Source organism: Pteronotus mesoamericanus, unplaced genomic scaffold, assembly GCF_021234165.1.
Source record: "Pteronotus mesoamericanus isolate MK-2021 breed Mesoamerican mustached bat unplaced genomic scaffold, CSHL_Meso_final contig_82, whole genome shotgun sequence".
NCBI lineage: Eukaryota > Metazoa > Chordata > Mammalia > Chiroptera > Mormoopidae > Pteronotus > Pteronotus mesoamericanus.
In genome coordinates, this window is record NW_026555265.1 from 14,449,012 (window position 1) to 14,467,096 (window position 18,085).

The 18,085-nt window shown below is 36.0% G+C and overlaps 1 protein-coding gene across 1 annotated transcript in view; it reads left to right on the plus strand.

Annotated features, from left to right (window-relative positions):
- The first annotated feature begins 1,210 nt into the window (after positions 1-1,210).
- The window catches only part of CPB1 (carboxypeptidase B1), a 43,359-nt gene continuing 26,484 nt past the window's right edge, over positions 1,211-18,085 (plus strand). The window contains exons 1-3 of the mRNA XM_054585281.1: positions 1,211-1,281; positions 1,389-1,464; positions 13,259-13,383. Of these exons, the coding sequence (XP_054441256.1) occupies positions 1,211-1,281; positions 1,389-1,464; positions 13,259-13,383 (272 nt within the window). The remainder of the gene's footprint in view (positions 1,282-1,388; positions 1,465-13,258; positions 13,384-18,085) is intronic.

Here is an 18,085-nt window from a genome sequence, read left to right on the forward strand (position 1 = left end):
CGCCACTTGTTGTTTGTTAATGTATTGATGATAACCATTCTAATATAGTAGATTTGTATCCAGAATGTATAAAGAACTGCTATAAAACAATTTTCAAAAGCAAACAACAAATTTCTTTAAAAAGACAAAAGACTTCAATAGATGCTTCATTTCAGAGGATTTACAAATGATCAATAAATACATAAAAAGATGCTCAGCATCAGGAAAATACAAATTAAAACTGCAATTAAATACTACTGTAGGCTCACTAAAACACTAGAATTACCAAAATTAATAATACCAAAATGTTGGAGAGAAAAAAAAGCAACTGGATACTGGTAAAAACTTAAATGATAAAAACACTGAAAAAAAATGACAAAATCTTATAATGTTAGAACTCGTCTACATTATTTAGCAATTCCACTCTTACTTACCTCCTTTCCAAATTAAAACATGTCAATAAAAAGATTTGCATAATAATTATTATGGTAGCTTTATTCATAATAACACAGAATTGGAAAAATATAAATATCCATCAACAGGAAAATAGGAAATCAAATTGTGGAATATATTTTCCAAATATTCATGCAATGGAATATAACTCATTAATATAAAGGAACAAACCAATAATGCAAACAAAAATACTAATAAATCTCAAAAACAATATCTTGAAAGAAGCCAGAAACAAAGAAATACATATAGTATGATCTCAGTTACATGAAGCTTTCATAGATGCAAAATTAATGCATGAAGCTAGAAATCTGAATAGTGGTTGCCTGAGGGAGGAACAAACTAGAAGATATTAAAAGAACTTCTCAGAGTGATGATAATGTCCTGTACCTTGATGCAGATGTTTATTACATGGGCATATACATTTGTTAAAACTCATCAAAATTTACACTTAAATCTATAGAATTTATTCCATGTAATTCTCAACTCAAAATGAAATAAAAATACAGACTAAAAATAGGTTTTATTTAAAATTCACTTATCTCCAGACTATTCAAGGTCTGACATCAAAATTAGATAGGTTGAAGTTGAGACTGTTTGTTCTGTTTCCACAGGTGTGGAGAGAGATAGCCTCTCAGACTTTACACAGCTACCAAGGCAACAATGCCAGGAAAACTATTAATCAAAATTTGATAGTGCCTATTGGCAATCATAAGAAGAAAACAAATACCCTGAACTATAAAAGCAGGCAAAACACACCCAAAAGACCTAGTCAGGCAAAATGTTGGCACTCTTGGTTCTCGCGACTGTGGCCCTAACATCTGCTCACCATTCTGGTGAGCACTTCGAAGGGTAAGCAAACAACTCCTTAAAAGAGCAAGTTTCCTTGCTAACCCAAAAATATTAATGTAATACCCAATTTAAAATTTCTCTTCCTCTTCTGTTATTTCACCATTCAGTGAGAAGGTATTCCGTGTCACAGTTGAAGATGAAACTCACGTCAACTTGCTCCAGGAGTTGGCCAGCACCAACCAGGTAAATAACAATTCTGTACCATAGGTTTGCTTCACACTTACTTTAAAATTTTAGATTGCACTCTGACTCCATTAAAGGAAAAATGACATGAAATAGTAACTATAGTATTTTTGTAGCAAAAAATAAAAACTTGAAAAACATTTAGCGCCACAGACCATTTTTTCTGCCTAAATTAGATTGCTATAAGCCTGAAAGTATTATAAATCCAAGGTAACTTTTTTAAGAGAGGACAGAGTTTGACAACTGGATGAGTTGGAACTGTCACAAAGGTCATAGAACATCTAATGTACAGTCATTTCCCTTCTCAGGCAAAAAAGAAAAATGATCGACTTCACATTACTAAAAAACTGGGCTCTTGTCCAACTTGAAATTCATTTCCACATCCCATGTATCATCTGTTCTCTTTGATTTTCTTTCATTCCAAATCAAACAGCTTGAGTTTTCATGACCTTGATTCAGGCCCTCTTAATTATATGACATGATGGAGAAAAAGAAGGTAAAAAGACATGAATGATTTTCATTCTTTCTTTTTCCCTTTCAAGAAACCAAAATCTCTATGCTACTTTTAAAAATCCATTGGATATGGGATAAAAACTGACATTTTTAATTATGTGTGTAATGTGGCAGGGAGTTATTGCTGATCACAAATAGCTCACTTAGACCAATGCTGTTTCTTCATGAATATAAAAAACAAAATCATCTACTAGCTCCTAAATATCTATCTAGCCTTCTATCTATCCAGCTATATTTTCTTCCTATAGTTTTTTTTTTAATTTTTAAGGTGTGGAAGGGAAAAAAAAGAAGGTAAACAGTATCATAATGTGAAAATTCAGAAGTTTATAATTAGAAGATAATATAATATAAAGTCATCTATTCCAGTCTTCCACTCAAATCTGGAATTTTCTCTATAGAAACAATATCCCTGGTTGCTAGTGCTAATAAATCCTGTTTGAGTACTTCTAAGGATAGTGGGGATAGTAAGAATACTGCTTTCCAGAGTAGCCCATGGGGTTGCCTTAAAAATCATTCTGATTGTTATACAAAGCTGAAAGCTACCTTTTCTAACTTTGACCCATTGGACATAGCTGAGGAAAATATTGTCTTAACTCTAAGATTTATCTTTTCCAGGCCTTCCATCACTTCTCCTAGCTTTGGTTTACAGACACTTGATCATTCTGGTCACCTATGGATATTGCTCAAGTTTTCTGTCTATATTTCTTTTTTCAAATTTAGCTCTCAGAATTGACAATGGACCTCCAGTTGTGCTCTGATTAATACATACTGCAGGATCATTGCCTACCTTCATTAATGAAGTTCAAGATACTTTTTAGCATCTTGAATAGTTATTGAATTCTCTTAGCTCACAATAAATCTATGGCCAATCAAAATCATTATTTCTCACATGAATCACCCTCAAGTAAGATATTCTTCCTTATGCAATTGCCCAACAGGATTTTTTTAACTCAAATGCAAGATTTTAGATTTGCCGTGCTAAAATTTATCTTGATAGCCCATTTCAGCATGTTGAGATCATTTTAAAAATGAATTCAGTCATCCAACATAATAATTCTTCCCTCTAACTTTGCATCACCAGCAAGTTTGATTAGTATGCCTTCTCAACTTTTATCTTTGTCACTTATAAAGAAAAACATTAAGTCAGAAGTTAGCACAGAAGTAGAGGCCTCCTTCATTGTTTATTCATTCAATACATATTTATCTTAACTCTCCAATGTGCCAAACACAGTGTTAAGCACTGAAAGTGATTCATTAACCAACTCTTCTTGAATAATTTTTCTCAACTTCCCATGTTACTCAGTGTTACCTACAGATAACACATTGCTTTTCAACTTGTAAAGAATATAAACTTTTGTAAAGATTCAGCATTCAGGCTAGTAGTCTCTTCCAATGATCAGATGAAGGTAATTGAGCCTGACTTATTCTTGCTTTAAACTGTTCTGGCTCCCAGAAATCACAGCTTCCTTTTATGAGCATTCACAATCCATCTGCTTCCAGTTTACTCTGCAGCTTTACCAGAATCCATGCCAGGCCCCAGAAGCTTCTACTTCTGGGATTCGCCTGTTTTTCCCTTTATGAAATCCATGACTTGCCTATTCCACTCCTCAATGATCCCTTCAAGTTCTGATTCTCCAAGATTGCTGAGAAAGTTCTGCAATCACATCTGCAGTACTTTTTTAGTTACCTAAAATTCAACACTTTTTGGTGGTCAAGAGAAGAGAATCTGGACACAGACTGCCTGGGTTCAACTGGCTGTACCAATTGCTAGTTGGATCTTGGACACCACTCTGGGTCTCAATTTTTTAGTTAATCAAATGAGGATACCAATAATATTTAACTTAAAGGTTGTTGTGAGATTTAAAAGAATTAATGTAAGTAAAGCACTTAGAAAGAACATATATAACAAGAACTATGTAAATGTTTATTACATCTGGGATTTGGAAGGCAATTTACACCGCCATTATAGTCTCCTCTCTCCTCATCTATTGTGGGCCTCAAAGTTTTCTTTCCAAAGGTTATTTCTGCTAACATTATAATATGAAAAATTCTTTACTTATGTTAATTTCATCTCTCAGAAGTAGAAGAAACAAGAAATAGTGTTAACTCCTCAGAAAAAACAAAGCCAAACAAAAGTTAAACAGGCCTACATTCTCTCTTTCAGCTGCAAACACTATGCTTTAGCTACAAGCAGTGGAGCTGCATGTTTCTTCTTTATTCATTTTATTTCCAACATGATCGAAAAAGAGAGTTTTATTCTCCTTAGCAATCTTGCAAGTACAGCATATTCTGGACTGTAGCCTTCCTGATAAGATCATTACAAGGGCATCTAGTCTTTGTATTCATCCTTGGCCATGTGTCCTTCCTCCTAGCTTTTGAACATGTCCTTTTAAAAGTTAAGTGTATTGGGGAGACCCGTGACCACATTGGGCTCTAGCTGCCTCCCTTTTTTCATCTATAATTGTATAGTAAGGACTTTATTTTATCTCCTTGCAATCAAGGTTGCACTTCTTCTTTTATTGTTGACATTTACTATGAAACCTACTTTCTTCTTTCTGTACTTTTTAAACTCTGTTTCTCTAAGGTACATGTTCATCTATGCCTAGAGTAACATGGTTACAGTCTTTCAATGTTTTCATTATTCTCACTATACTAGTTAAGTTCTTCCATGGAATCAGGAGGAATTAAGCCTAGAAAAATAAGTCACTTCCACTTCCAACAATAAGAAAGTTCCAATCAAGATAAATGAAGAGTCAGTAATATGCTCAACTTATAGTTGAATGCAATGTGAAGAAACAAATGTGTAAATTTGTGAAGAACCAAAGACCCCCAAGACTAATATCTTTTATATGCCCATATTATTTCCAAAAGAATTTAAGTTAAGATAAACTCTTAATCTTTATCTTGCTATTGCACTAGTTTTGTGATATGTTTTAAGAAGGACTCTTTAGTTGTTAGCCAGCTGGCTGATTAAGTTGACATTACTTCAGTGTTATCACTTAAAGATATTCTTTTATCTTCCAGCAAATGTTCTTTATCACTCAGTTTCCTGGATTATAATTTTATGACTTCAGTTGTATAACTTCTTAACATATAACTCAATTCCCCAAATGTCATATTATATATTTTATGTCCTTTCCATACTTCAGATATAGATCTCATTCACAAGTTCTTGATAATTACTGAAATTTACATTTATCTCCTTCTGCTAATAATTTGAGTTTATTATTTGTATCCATACTTGATGCATTGGTGAACATCATGTGGCTATAGTGTTACTCCTGATTTTTGGCTCCATTTCTCTGAAGAAGCACTGGGGAGTAACTTCAATATAGTAAGTTGCATCATACTTGCAGTACTCTATAGAGTTGGATGTTGGTTTGTTTGCTGAAAAATTTCTCCATGTCAAACTGAAATTTTTAAGAAACTTCAAGTTATATCTGCAAGTATTCTGTCAAATATGTTTATGATATTTCTCCACCTTATTTAAAAAAACATAATTCTTACTGCAGAATCATATATATATATATATATCTTCACCTCCCTGGAATATTTAGCAGAGCCAAGACAAATGGGCAGGAGGTTAGGAGTTCAGGGAAGGCAATTTTTCAACTAACAAAAATGAAACTACCCATAAGATAATTAGGCTGTTCTAAAGTGGTACTAGACATAATCAATATCTTATTAGAACCATCACCAAGGATATTGTGCAGACATTTTTTGCTCTGAGTGACAAGTTACATCTTAATATATGTTCTTCCAAAGAAGACCCTTAGAAAAATATTTGTGGGCAAAGAATTCATTTGGGAAGTTCAGGGAGTACTGGTAGAGAAATGGGGAGTGATACAGAGAAGCCAACAAAGGGGCTCCTATGAAGTCACTTACCACAGAGCATGACTAGAACTTAATTTGACAGAAAAACTCTAGGAAAGGGTGCAAGTCACATGCTTCAGAATTATCCCACCTGAGAACTTAAGGAATTGGAGTATTTAGACATCCACTTCCAGGGTCTTGGTTGAGCACTGGAAAGAATTATTACTTGGCAACTCCTGCCTACCTCAAACTGTTAGCTTAACTTTTTCTAATTCTTGAGGAAAGAGTTTTCAAACATGGAAACACAGATCTTGGCCATGGGGACTCCTCTGAGCACACTAACAGGTCCCAGCATGATATATGGGTGGGGCACAGCCAACAGATACTTGGAGGACTTTATGTGCTTTACCCAATTCTAAACTTTTGTGCCTATAAAGATACACCCCTCATCTGTCCCACCTTAGAATGACACATGTTTATTAGAAACACAAATTAAGAGTTAACTTTTAAAAATATGCTTTCTAATATAATATTCTTTTCTTCATCATGCTTCTCTACAATGTTAGCTAACTAGAATTCATTACCAGTCAATTGTTTCCTCTGTTTTTATTATAACATGCTGTTATACTTCCTCTATTACCTTTTTTTAAATTTTTTTACTTCATTTTAATTGTTGACATTATTATAAATGTGTGCATTTCTCAACCCCCTTTGCCCCCATCCACCAAGGCCTCACCCCCTTTCTATCTGGCCATCCACACTGTTGTCTGCATCTATGGGTCATGCATATATGTTTTTTGGCTAATCCCATCACCTTCTTTCAACCAGTTACCCCCATACCTTCTGATAGCTGTCAGTCTGCTCCATGGATCCATACCTCTATTTATTTCTATTTTGTTCATCAATTTATTTTGTTCATTGGATTCCACATATAAGGCAGGTCATATGGTATTTGTCTTTCTCTGACTGGTTTATTTCACTTAGCATAATACTTTCCAGGCCTATCCATGCTGTTGCAAAAGGTAAGATTTCCTTCTTTGTTATAATTGCGTAGTATCCCATGGTGTAAATGGGCCATAGCTGTTTTTTTTAACTCATTTACTGATGAGAGCTTGGGCTGTTTCCAGATCCTGGCTATTGTAAATAATGCTGCAATGAACATAGGGGTGCATATATTCTTTTGAATTGGTGTTCCTGGGTTCTTAGGATACATTTCCAGCAGTGGGATCACTGGGTCGAAAGGCAGTTTCATTTTTAATTTTTTGAAGAAACTCCTTACTGCTTTCACAGTGGCTGCACCAATCTGCATTCCCAAGAATGCACTAAGATTCCCTTTTCTCCACATCTTTGCCAGCACTCGTTATTTTTTGGTATTTTGATGATAGCCATTCTGACAAGTGTAAGGTGATATCTCACTGTGCTTTCAATTCTCATCTCTCTGATGATTAATGAGCACCTTTTCATATGTCTATGGGCCACCTGTATGTCCTCTTTGGAGAAGTGTCTATTCATCCCCTTTGCCCATTTTTAATTGGATTGTTTGCCTCCTTGGCATTGAGTTGTATAATTTCTTTATAAATTTTGGAAGTTAATCCCTTATCATATATCTCATTGGCATATATGTTCTCCCATAAAGTGGGTTTCCTTTTCATTTTGTTGATGGTTTCTTTTGCTGTCCAGAAGATTTTTAGTTTGATGCAGCCCCATTTGTTTATTTTCTCCTTTATTTCCCTTGCCCTAGGAGACATACAGGCAAAAAATATTGCTAGGAGAGATGTCTGAGATTTTACTACCTACATTTTCTTCTAGGATTTTTATGATTTTGCAGCTTACATTTAAGCCTTTTATCCATTTTGAGTTTATTCTTACATGTGTGTAAGTTGATGGCCTATTTTATTTATTTATTTTTGCATATACCTGTCCAATTTTTCCAACATCATTTGTTGAAGAGACTACCTATACTCTGTTGTAAGCTCTTGCTTCCTTTGTCAAATATTAATTAACTATATAGGTGAGGATTGATTTCTGGGCCCTCTGTTACATTCCATTGATCTGCCTGCCTGTTCTTCTGCCCATTCTACCAGGCTATTTTGATAACAATGGACTTGTAGTATAGTTTGATATCAGGTACTGTGAAACCTCCAACTTTGTTCTTTCTCTAGATTTCTGAGACTATTTGGGGTCTTTTCTTGTTCTATATAAATTTTTGGAATAATCCTTCTGGATCTGTGAAATATGCCTTTGGTATTTTAGTAGGAATTGTGTTGAATATAAAGGTAGCTTTGGATAATATGGACATTTTAATGATATTAACTCTTCTAACCCATGAACACAGTATATGTTTCCACTTATTTGTATCTTACTCAATTACTTTCTTCAATATCCTATAGCTTTCTGAGTAGAGGTCTTTAACATCCTTGGTTAAGTTTATTCCTGAGTTATATATTTTTTGTTGTTGTTGCATTAGTAAATGGAATTACTTTCTTAGTTTCTTTTTATAATAATTCATTATTGATGTATAAAAATGCCACAAATTTCTGGATATTAATTTTGTGTCCTGCTACTACCTGAATTTATTAATTAGAGCTAGTGTTTTTTGGATGGAGTCTTTAAGGTTTTATATGTACTGTATCATTTTATCTGTGAATAACAACAGTTTTACTTCCTCCTTTCCAATTTGGATGTTATTTTATTTCTTCTTCTTGTCTGATTGCTGTGACTAGGACTTCCAGTACTATGTTGAATAAGAGTGGTGAAAACGGACATCCCTCTCTTATTCCTGATCTTAAGGGAAACACTTTTAGGTTTATTAACATTGAGTATGATGATGGCTGTGTGCTTGTCATATATGGTCATTATTATATTGATGTATATTTCCTCTATTCCTACTTTGCCAAGAGTATTTATCATAATTGGGTGCTGCATTTTATCAAATGCTATTTCTATTTTTATTGATATGATCATATGGTTTTTATCCTTCATTTTGTTTATGTAGTATATCATATTGATTGATTTTCAAATACTGTACCAACCTTGCATTTCCAGAATAAATCCCATTGATCATGGAATATAATGTTTTAATGTATTGCTGGATCCAATTTGCTAATATTTTGTTGAGGATTTTAGCATTATGTTCACCAGGTATATTGGCCTATAATATTCTTTCTTTGTAGTGTCTTTATTTGGTTTTGGAATTAGGGTAATGATGGACATAAAAAAAGAGCTTCATGGTTTCTTTGTACTTGAATGTTTTTGGAATAGTTTGAGAAGGATAGGTGTTAGTTCTACTTTGAATGTTTGGTTAAAATTTAGCTGTGAAGCTATTGGGACTAAGAGTTTTGTTTGATGGGAGTTTTATTATTACTGCTTCAATTTCATTTGTTGTAATTTGTCTAGTCAGATTTTCTGATTCTTCCTTATTCAGTTTTGGAAGACTGTATGTTTCTAGGAATTTATCCATTTTGTCCAGATTGTCCAGCTTGTTGGCATATAGTTGTTTGTAATATATCTTAAAATTCTTTGTATTTCTTTGGTGACAGCTGTTACTTCTCCTCTTTTGTTTTTGATTTTATTTATTTGAGACTTCCTCTTTTGTCAAAGAACCACCTCTTGGTTTCATTGATATTTTGTATTGTATTTTTTAGACTCTGTTTGCTTTATTTCTGCTCTAATCTTTATTATTTCCTTCCTTCTACTCACTTTGAGCTTTGTATATTTGGGGGCTTTTTTCAGTTCCTTTAAGTGTTTAAATTAGATTGTTTATTTGAGTTTTTCCTTGTTTTGTGTGGTAGGCCCATAACCCTATGAATTTCTCTCTTAGAACTGCTTTTACTGTATTCCATAGATTTGGAGTGGTTGTGTTCTCATTTTCATTTCTTTCAAGGTAACCATTAATTTTTTCTTTGATCTCATTGTTAACCCACTCATTGTTTATGAACATGTTTTTTAGCCTCTATGACTTTGTGTGTTTTTCAGTTTTGGGTCAAGGGGGGGTTGAGTTCTAGTTTCATACCATTGTGGTCAGAGAAAATGTTTGATATGATTTCAATATTCTTAAATTTATTGAAACTTACTTTGTTTCCTATCATGTGGTCTATCCTAGAAAATGTTCCATGTGAACTTGAAAAGAATGTATATTTTGCTGCTTTGGGGAGAAATGCTTGGAAGATATCAATGAAACCCATATAATTAAGGAAACATTTAAGGCCAACATTTCCCTGTTGATTTTCTGTCTCGAAGAACTGGCCATTGATGGCAAATAGAAATTGAAGTCCCATACTATAGTTGTATTACTGTTGATCTCTGCCTTTTTGTCCATCAGTGTTCACTTTACATATCGGGTACTCTTATGTTGGGTGCACAAATGTTTACCGGAGTTATATTCTCTTGTTAGATTGTTCCTTTTATTATTATGTAGCATCCATCTCTGTCTCCTACTACTGCCTTTGTTTTAAAGTTTGCTTTGTCAGATATAAGTATTGTTACCTGAGTATTTTTTTCATTTGCATTTGTATGAAATATCCTTCTCCATAATCTTCGTTCTGAGGTGGGTCTCTTATAGACAGCATATATATGTACTTTGTTTTCTTATCCATTTAGCTACCCTATACTGTTGATTTACATTTAAAGTGATTATTAATGGGTATGTATTTATTGCCATTTTATTCTTTGAACTCTGTTCTCAGTTAAATTTCTTCTTCTTGTTCTATTTCTTAAATCAGTCCCCTTAATATTTTTTGGAATACCAGCTGGGTGGAGAAAAAGAGTCCTTTAGCTTTTCCTTGTTTGGGAAGCTATTTCTCTTTCAGTTTTAAATGATAGCCTTGCTGGGTAAAATGGGTAAAGTAGTCTTGGATTTACACCCTTGCTTTTCATCACAAATATTTCATGCCAGTCCCTTCTGACCTGAAATGTTTCTGTTGAGAAATAAGCTGACAGTCTCATGGGAGCCTCCTTGTAGATAATTAACTGCTTTTCTCTTACCGCCCTGAAGATTCTCTCATTGTCTTTAATGTTTGCCATTTTAGTTATGATGTGTGTTGGTGTGGGCCTCTTTGGGTTCATCTTGTATGGGACTCTCTGTGCTTACTGGACTTGTGTGTCTTTTTCCTTCACTAGGTAAAGAAATTTTCTCTCATTATTTCATCATAAAGGTTAGTGATTCCTTGTGCTCTCTCTTCTTCTTCTTGCATCCATGGGATGTGGATGTTGTCACAGTTCACACTGTACCAAAGGTCCCTTAAACTATTCTCATTTTTTTTAAATTCTGGTTTGTTTATTTTTTTGCTTCTCTAATTGAGTGGGGTTTTTTTTTTCTACCTTGCCTTCCAAATCTCTGATCTGATCCTTTGCTTCACCCAATCCACTTTTTATTCCTTCCAGTTTATTCTTGATGTCATATATAGTATTCTTCATTTCCAACTCCTTCTTTTTCATGGTTTCTATGTCTTTTTTCATACTGTTGTAGCTCACACTATGTTTCTTTAGCATCTTTCTAACCCTTACTTTGAACTCTATATCTGATAAGCTTACCCCTATTTCATTTAGCTCTTTCTCTAGAGAGTCCTCCTGTTCTTTCATTTGGGTCCTGTTTCTTTGTCTTCCCATTTTGGCTGCCACCTTGTGTTCATCTTGTTATGACTCTCAGTCTTCCTAGTTGTGGCCTTAATGTAGTAGGTATCCTGTGGGACCCAGTGGTGTAGTTTCCTCGATCTCCTGAGCTGGGTGCTCAGGAATGTCCTTCATGTTGGTTATGTGGGCCCTCTTGTAGTGATTGCAATTGGCCTTGTAGTCTTATTTGCAATTGGCCTTTTTGTACATGGGGTCAATCTTCAGGTTGGCTGACTAGGCAGCTCAACCTCAACCATAGCCTGTGAGCTATTGTGCAGATACCTCTAGGTGGCTTCTGTAAATCCTTGGTTATAAGATACCTCTTCAGCTATTCTTAGTTTGTTATATCAGGGTAATTGTTCTTTAATTTAGTTGTGTTTCCAGGTTGGTCCTGGGAGGAGGTGAGTATAAGATCCACTTACTCCGCTGCTATCTTGAAACTCCCTTCCTCTATTACTTCTAATACTTCAGCTTCAATTCACTAGGTTACATCAAATCATCAATATTCTCTCCTTTCAACTCCTTAGTGTCAACCACACTCACACTCTTTCTTCTGGAACCCTTCCTGATGTAATCCCTGTGTCCCTGCCTTCCATTGCACTGACATTCCCTATGACCCTGACTCATGACTCAACATCCATTAGACATCTACATCAGTTTGAAGAATACTAGGACTGGATATTGGAGTTACCCATAGGTTTATCTAAAATTGAATCATCTTAATATTTTTCCTCACCAGTTTCTATTAAAAAACCTCTAAGTCTGCCTAAACTCCTTTCCAAGTTTCTAAGCAATGATTCTAAATATCTCCACCTGTCATATCTCCAGCCTGAGACTAACTTGTAAACATCTACACAGGGATTGTGCATGACATATAGGTGGAGAAATTACAGGGATTGTGCACAACACATAGGTGGAGAAAGATCCACTGTCAGGCTCACCTCAGGTTTCTAGATGTTTACTCAGCTCAAGGGAGGAACAGAAAACAGCACCTACAGAAGACAGCATGTCCTTGGTTATTATTTTTTTATGGAAAAAAAGATATCTGAAACCACACATGCACAGAGAAAGTCATAGAATTGTCAAATACATCATCCTATTATTTTTGTGCATAATTTTCTCTAAAATATTCCTGAAGATAGCCATGTTTGATTTGCTCACTGTTATATTTCTAGTCTCAGATACAGAGCCTGGCACCTGGTAGGTCCTTAGTAACAGTTGATGAATAATTGAACAAAAGAAAATGTCAGTATATTACTGAATCTTCAACAGTAGTTTGTTTCTAGCCATAGAACGAAGATTGCCACAGTGGAAAGACACATTTTTCTGCTCTTACGTATCCTCTGCAGGTCAGGAATAGCCCTGAGTCCACGTGTTACTGTGATGTACAGCACTGGGTTCCTCATAAAATAAGTATATTAAAAATCAAAAAGGAAGGCTCAATTTCTTGTTATTATATTTTGTGTCTCATCACTCATTCAGCACATTTATCCACTACTGCAAACATTGCTATCCCAATAAGCAACTGCTCCCAAAATCAATAAATAGAAAAAAGTACCAATAAAATACTGTCATTAAGTAGCATTCTGGAAAGTAATTATACGTTCTTCATGTTTGTTGATAATCAATTAGGGCTATGAATATATGTGTAAATATTTTTATTGACATTTAACTGCTTGGCCCCAATTCTTGGGACCAAGATGTATTCTTGGTCTCAAAGGATACATCTCTAAGAGATTTTATGAATAATTTGAGTTTGAAAATGACTCAATGGTGTAGAGCAATAGTGTGCTCACCAATGATAATTCACCCAATAGATAATAGGTGTCCAATACAATATATCTTATTTCTTACTCAGATTGACTTCTGGAAACCAGATTCTGTCACACAAGTCAAACCTCACAGTACAGTTGACTTCCGTGTTAAAGCACAGGATATTTCCACTGTGGAAGACTTTCTGGAGCAGAATGAACTACCATATGAGTAAGTCTATATCTTAAAGGTACTAATATTCTCTCCCATGTATAGTCTCATCTGAGCCTCTGAATAACTCTGGGAAGGTAAAAATAAGACCAAGACCATGGCTTTCCCAGGGACCCACAAATAGATCATGGCAGAGCTCGCCTTAAAATACAAATCTTAAAACTTCAGGCCTGGGGTAGATTTTGTATTTAGTTATTGCTCTAATAAAAATGGTTTTGATTCTTGAATCCCAAATCTTCAGTCAGATATCTGACCTGCTACTGGTTTATAAGTCATATATAGACTATCAGCCAAACCAACTGGCACTCTTTTATCAGAAAGATACAGTTTTAGTCCCAAATCATACCAAGTCTCCTTTCCAGGTGAGCAGCCAGATGTATTATGAGCCATGAGAGCTATTCATGCTCCTTTAGATTAAGGACCAGACTAGAATCAGAATGAGTAGTCCTCCTGTCATTTTTCCCCCCAAGGTCCCTCTACTATATCTAACGGCAAGAGAGGCATGTAGAAAAGGACTGAAAAAAAGAAGTCGTTCTCCAAAAGTAGAGTTAGCTAAGTTGGTCACACTGTGTCTCCTCTCTCCAAAAAGCACATTGATTCATCTAAGCTTTTTAAGATTAGAATGCCCTCCTAAGTAGAGGCAGTTGTCCATTTGTTCATCTAACAAATAGTGAGTGCCTACAAATTCCAAGTACCAAAAAGAATAGATATGGTCTCACCCACTTCTGAAGAAAATAGACTATTCATAAAAATTGCAAAAATGTATAATAGATGTTAAGAAGAGTAAACAGATCAAAATGTAGGAAAACAGACCAAGTCTGGGAGCTAGAAAGAGTTATCCTAATTTTTTAAGATTTAAGTTGGTGGCAGAGTAGATGGACGTTATACTTACTTCTTAACAGGGAAATACTGGAATTAATAACTAATTAATTAAAAACTGGAAAACCAACCTGAATAACAAACTGAAGACTAGCTGAAGAGAGGTTTTATAACCAAGAATTCATAGAAGACACACAGAGACTGGTAGGAAGTACAAAGACGCAAAAAGTGATGGCCACTCTCCCATGACCAGTGGCCATCAGAAGGATATCTCAGCTATGGGAGGTATGCCCTGAGAAGCATGGGGTCTCAACCCCAAGCTGGGCTCTAAAGCCCAGAACACCAGGGCTAAGAGAAGGTGGTCACATGACATCAGGCTGTGAAAATCAGTGGAGATTCTGTCTGCCAGGGAAAAATGATAGTCCACTAGAAAAATAGGTGTCCTCTTAGACAAAATTTCATTCACAGCCACTCAACCTGGGATCAGGTGAAGCGAGGGCAGGGTGGACTAGAGTCATCTGAAGAAAAACTAAGGTTTGTAGCTCTGGGGAGAGGGTCGGAGGGACAGCCACAAGATTACCTGTCCTGAGTCACTCCCTACACTGCAGACGTCTTCTTTCTTGGTGGAGCATTCCCTGAGTATAAGCCTGTAAAAAGTCAATAGCTCCACTCTCTAGATTCCCTGTAGCTTTACCCCTGCAAAGATTGTGCCCCGCTGAGAAGTCAGATGCGTGGGCCAGGGTGTAGAGGACTGGACCGACTCAGGAAGTATCAGTGAGTGTGTGGTGTGGCTCTGGAGTAGTGGCCACAACCCCAACTTCCCGCAAGCCTTACTGGCACTTCTCCCTTACAGGAGATCCATTAGACCCATCCTTCTGATTCCCAGAGGCCCTGCCCTGCTGAGATCAGGTTCCTGGAAAAATTATGGGACAAATTGAGTTGTGTGGCTCTAGGAAAGGAGATATTTTTCCCTTGCACAACTGAGCCATACAGAGCCTTCCCTTCACAAGGCTAAACCTTGGTCTGGCCAGGCCTGATAAACTCTGCTGGCCTCAACCTAATTATTCCCTGAGATGCTGCTCCACCACAAAGATGTATGAACACCTAACAGGTGGTAGTTAGACTTAGTATACCTGGGACATCAGCTGAGTGGCCTCAAACACAGCATTGTCACCAAGTTTGAATCTGTAGCAATCTGATGAACAAAACTTTCCCCTACCTGATGACTCAATGAGGACCTACCTCATAAAGTTTGAGTATCACCAGGGGTTCTTACAGTGACAGAGCCTAACAAGAACTGATAGGCAGAAGCAGGCAAAGGCAGACTTTGAGGTGCCTAAGGACTTTTGCAGACCTATCCCCAGGCCTGGTGCTGGTAAAAGCTGGCTTTGGTGTGCAGATTAGAGCTTTCTATACACACAAAGGTGGTGCAGAAAGAGCCACAAACTGTGGATCATTTTGTACCTACAAACAGGTTGCCCAGAGCCAGTCACCAGCAGCCTTTGACATTGGTCTGCACACAATTCCCTCCCAAAAGGCCCCAGAACAAACACACCAAGTGGCCAGCTTCAGACACTATCAGATCATGATACAATTAGCTTCACAAATGATATATCCAAAGAGGGAAATCAGCAGGCACCAGACCCTGCAGAGGTGAGTTCTGCTTTGTGTGATCAGCACCTGCAGAGCAACTCAAAACTGAGGTACAGGTCGATCCTCATAGACATCCAGCCTGACGGTCAACTCATGCATAAACTGACCATTGTAATAAAGGCTCAAGTTACAAAAGAGAGCCCACATAACCCACAAAAGGGACACTCTGGAGCACCAACCTCAGGAGATCGAGGAGACTGCACCACTAGGTCCCACAGGACATTTACTGCATAAGGCCACACCATGAAGACTGGGAGTCATAACAGGACTATGTAATACATAAAAACAAACACAAGGTGGTAGCCAAAATGGGAAGACAAAGAAACAGGACCCAAATGAAAGAACAGGAGGACTCTCTAGAGAAAGAGCTAAATGAAATAGGGGTAAGCTTATCAGATATAGAGTTCAAAGTAAGGGTTAGAAAGATGCTAAAGAAACATAGTGTGAGCTACAACAGTATGAAAAAAGACATAGAAACCATGAAAAAGAAGGAGTTGGAAATGAAGAATACTATATATGACATCAAGAATAAACTGGAAGGAATAAAAAGTGGATTGGGTGAAGCAAAGGATCAGATCAGAGATTTGGAAGGCAAGGTAGGAAAAAAAAACCCCACTCAATTAGAGAAGCAAAAAAATAAACAAACCAGAATTTTAAAAAAATGAGAATAGTTTAAGGGACCTTTGGTACAATGTGAACTGTGACAACATCCACATCCCATGGATGCAAGAAGAAGAAGAGAGAGCACAAGGAATCACTAACCTTTATGATGAAATAATGAGAGAAAATTTCTTTACCTAGTGAAGGAAAAAGACACACAAGTCCAGTAAGCACAGAGAGTCCCATACAAGATGAACCCAAAGAGGCCCACACCAACACACATCATAACCAAAATGGCAAACATTAAAGACAATGAGAGAATCTTCAGGGCGGTAAGAGAAAAGCAGTTAATTATCTACAAGGAGGCTCCCATGAAACTGTCAGCTTATTTCTCAACAGAAACATTTCAGGTCAGAAGGGACTGGCATGAAATATTTGTGATGAAAAGCAAAGGTGTAAATCCAAGACTACGTTACCCAGGAAGGCTATTATTTAAAACTGAAAGAGAAATAAAGAGCTTCCCAGAAAAGGAAAGCTAAAGGAGTTAATTACCACCAAACCACCATTGTAAGAAATGTTAATGTGTCTTCTTGAATAAGAAGATAAAGGAGAGAAAGAGTAAAAAGAGGAAGAAGGAGAAGGAGGGGAAGAAGGAGAAGGAGTTATAAAGGATAAAATGACAATAAATATCTACCTATGAATAATCACTTTAAATGTAAGTGGCTTAAATGCTATAATCAGAAGACATAGGATAGCTTAATGTATAAGAGACCCATATGTATGCTTTCTACAAGAGAAATACTTCAGAATAAAAGATACAAACAGGCTAAAAATAAATAGATGGAAAAAGGTATTTCATGCAAATAAAATGAAAAAATGCTGGGGTAGCAAAACTTATTCTAACAAAATAAATTTTAAAACAAAGGCTATAGTAAGAAACAAAGAAGGACACTATATAATGATAAAAGGAGCAAGCCAACAAGAGGATGTAACCCTTGTAAATATATATGGACCCAACACAGGAGCATCAAATGTATAAAGCAAATCTTCATGGACATAAAAGAAGAGATCAACAGCAATACACTAACAGTAGGAATTTTCACACCCCTTTGACATAAATGGGCAGGTCTTCCAGACAGAAAATCAACAAGGAAACAGCAGCCTAAATGATACACTAGATCAGATGGATATAATTGATATCTTCTAATCATCTCACCCCGAAGCAGCAGAATATACATTCTTTTAAAATGCACATTATTCTAGGATAGACCACTTAGGACACGCAACAAGTCTCAATACATATAAGGAAATTGAAGTGATATCAGGTATCTTCTCTGATTATATTGGTATGAAATTTGATATCATCCCACAAAAAAACCCTGAAAAACACAAAAAGATATGAAGGCTAAATAAAATGTTATTAAGCAACCAATCTGTTAATAATAAGATCAAGCAAGAAATCAATAGATACCTTGAAAGAAATGAAAATGAGAATACAACAACCCAAATCTATTGGACACAGCCAAAGCACTCCTAAGAGAGAAATTCATAACATTACAGGCTTGCCTCAAAAAAAAAAACAAAAAAAAAAACAAGAAAAATGTCAAACAATCTAACTTTACACTGAAGA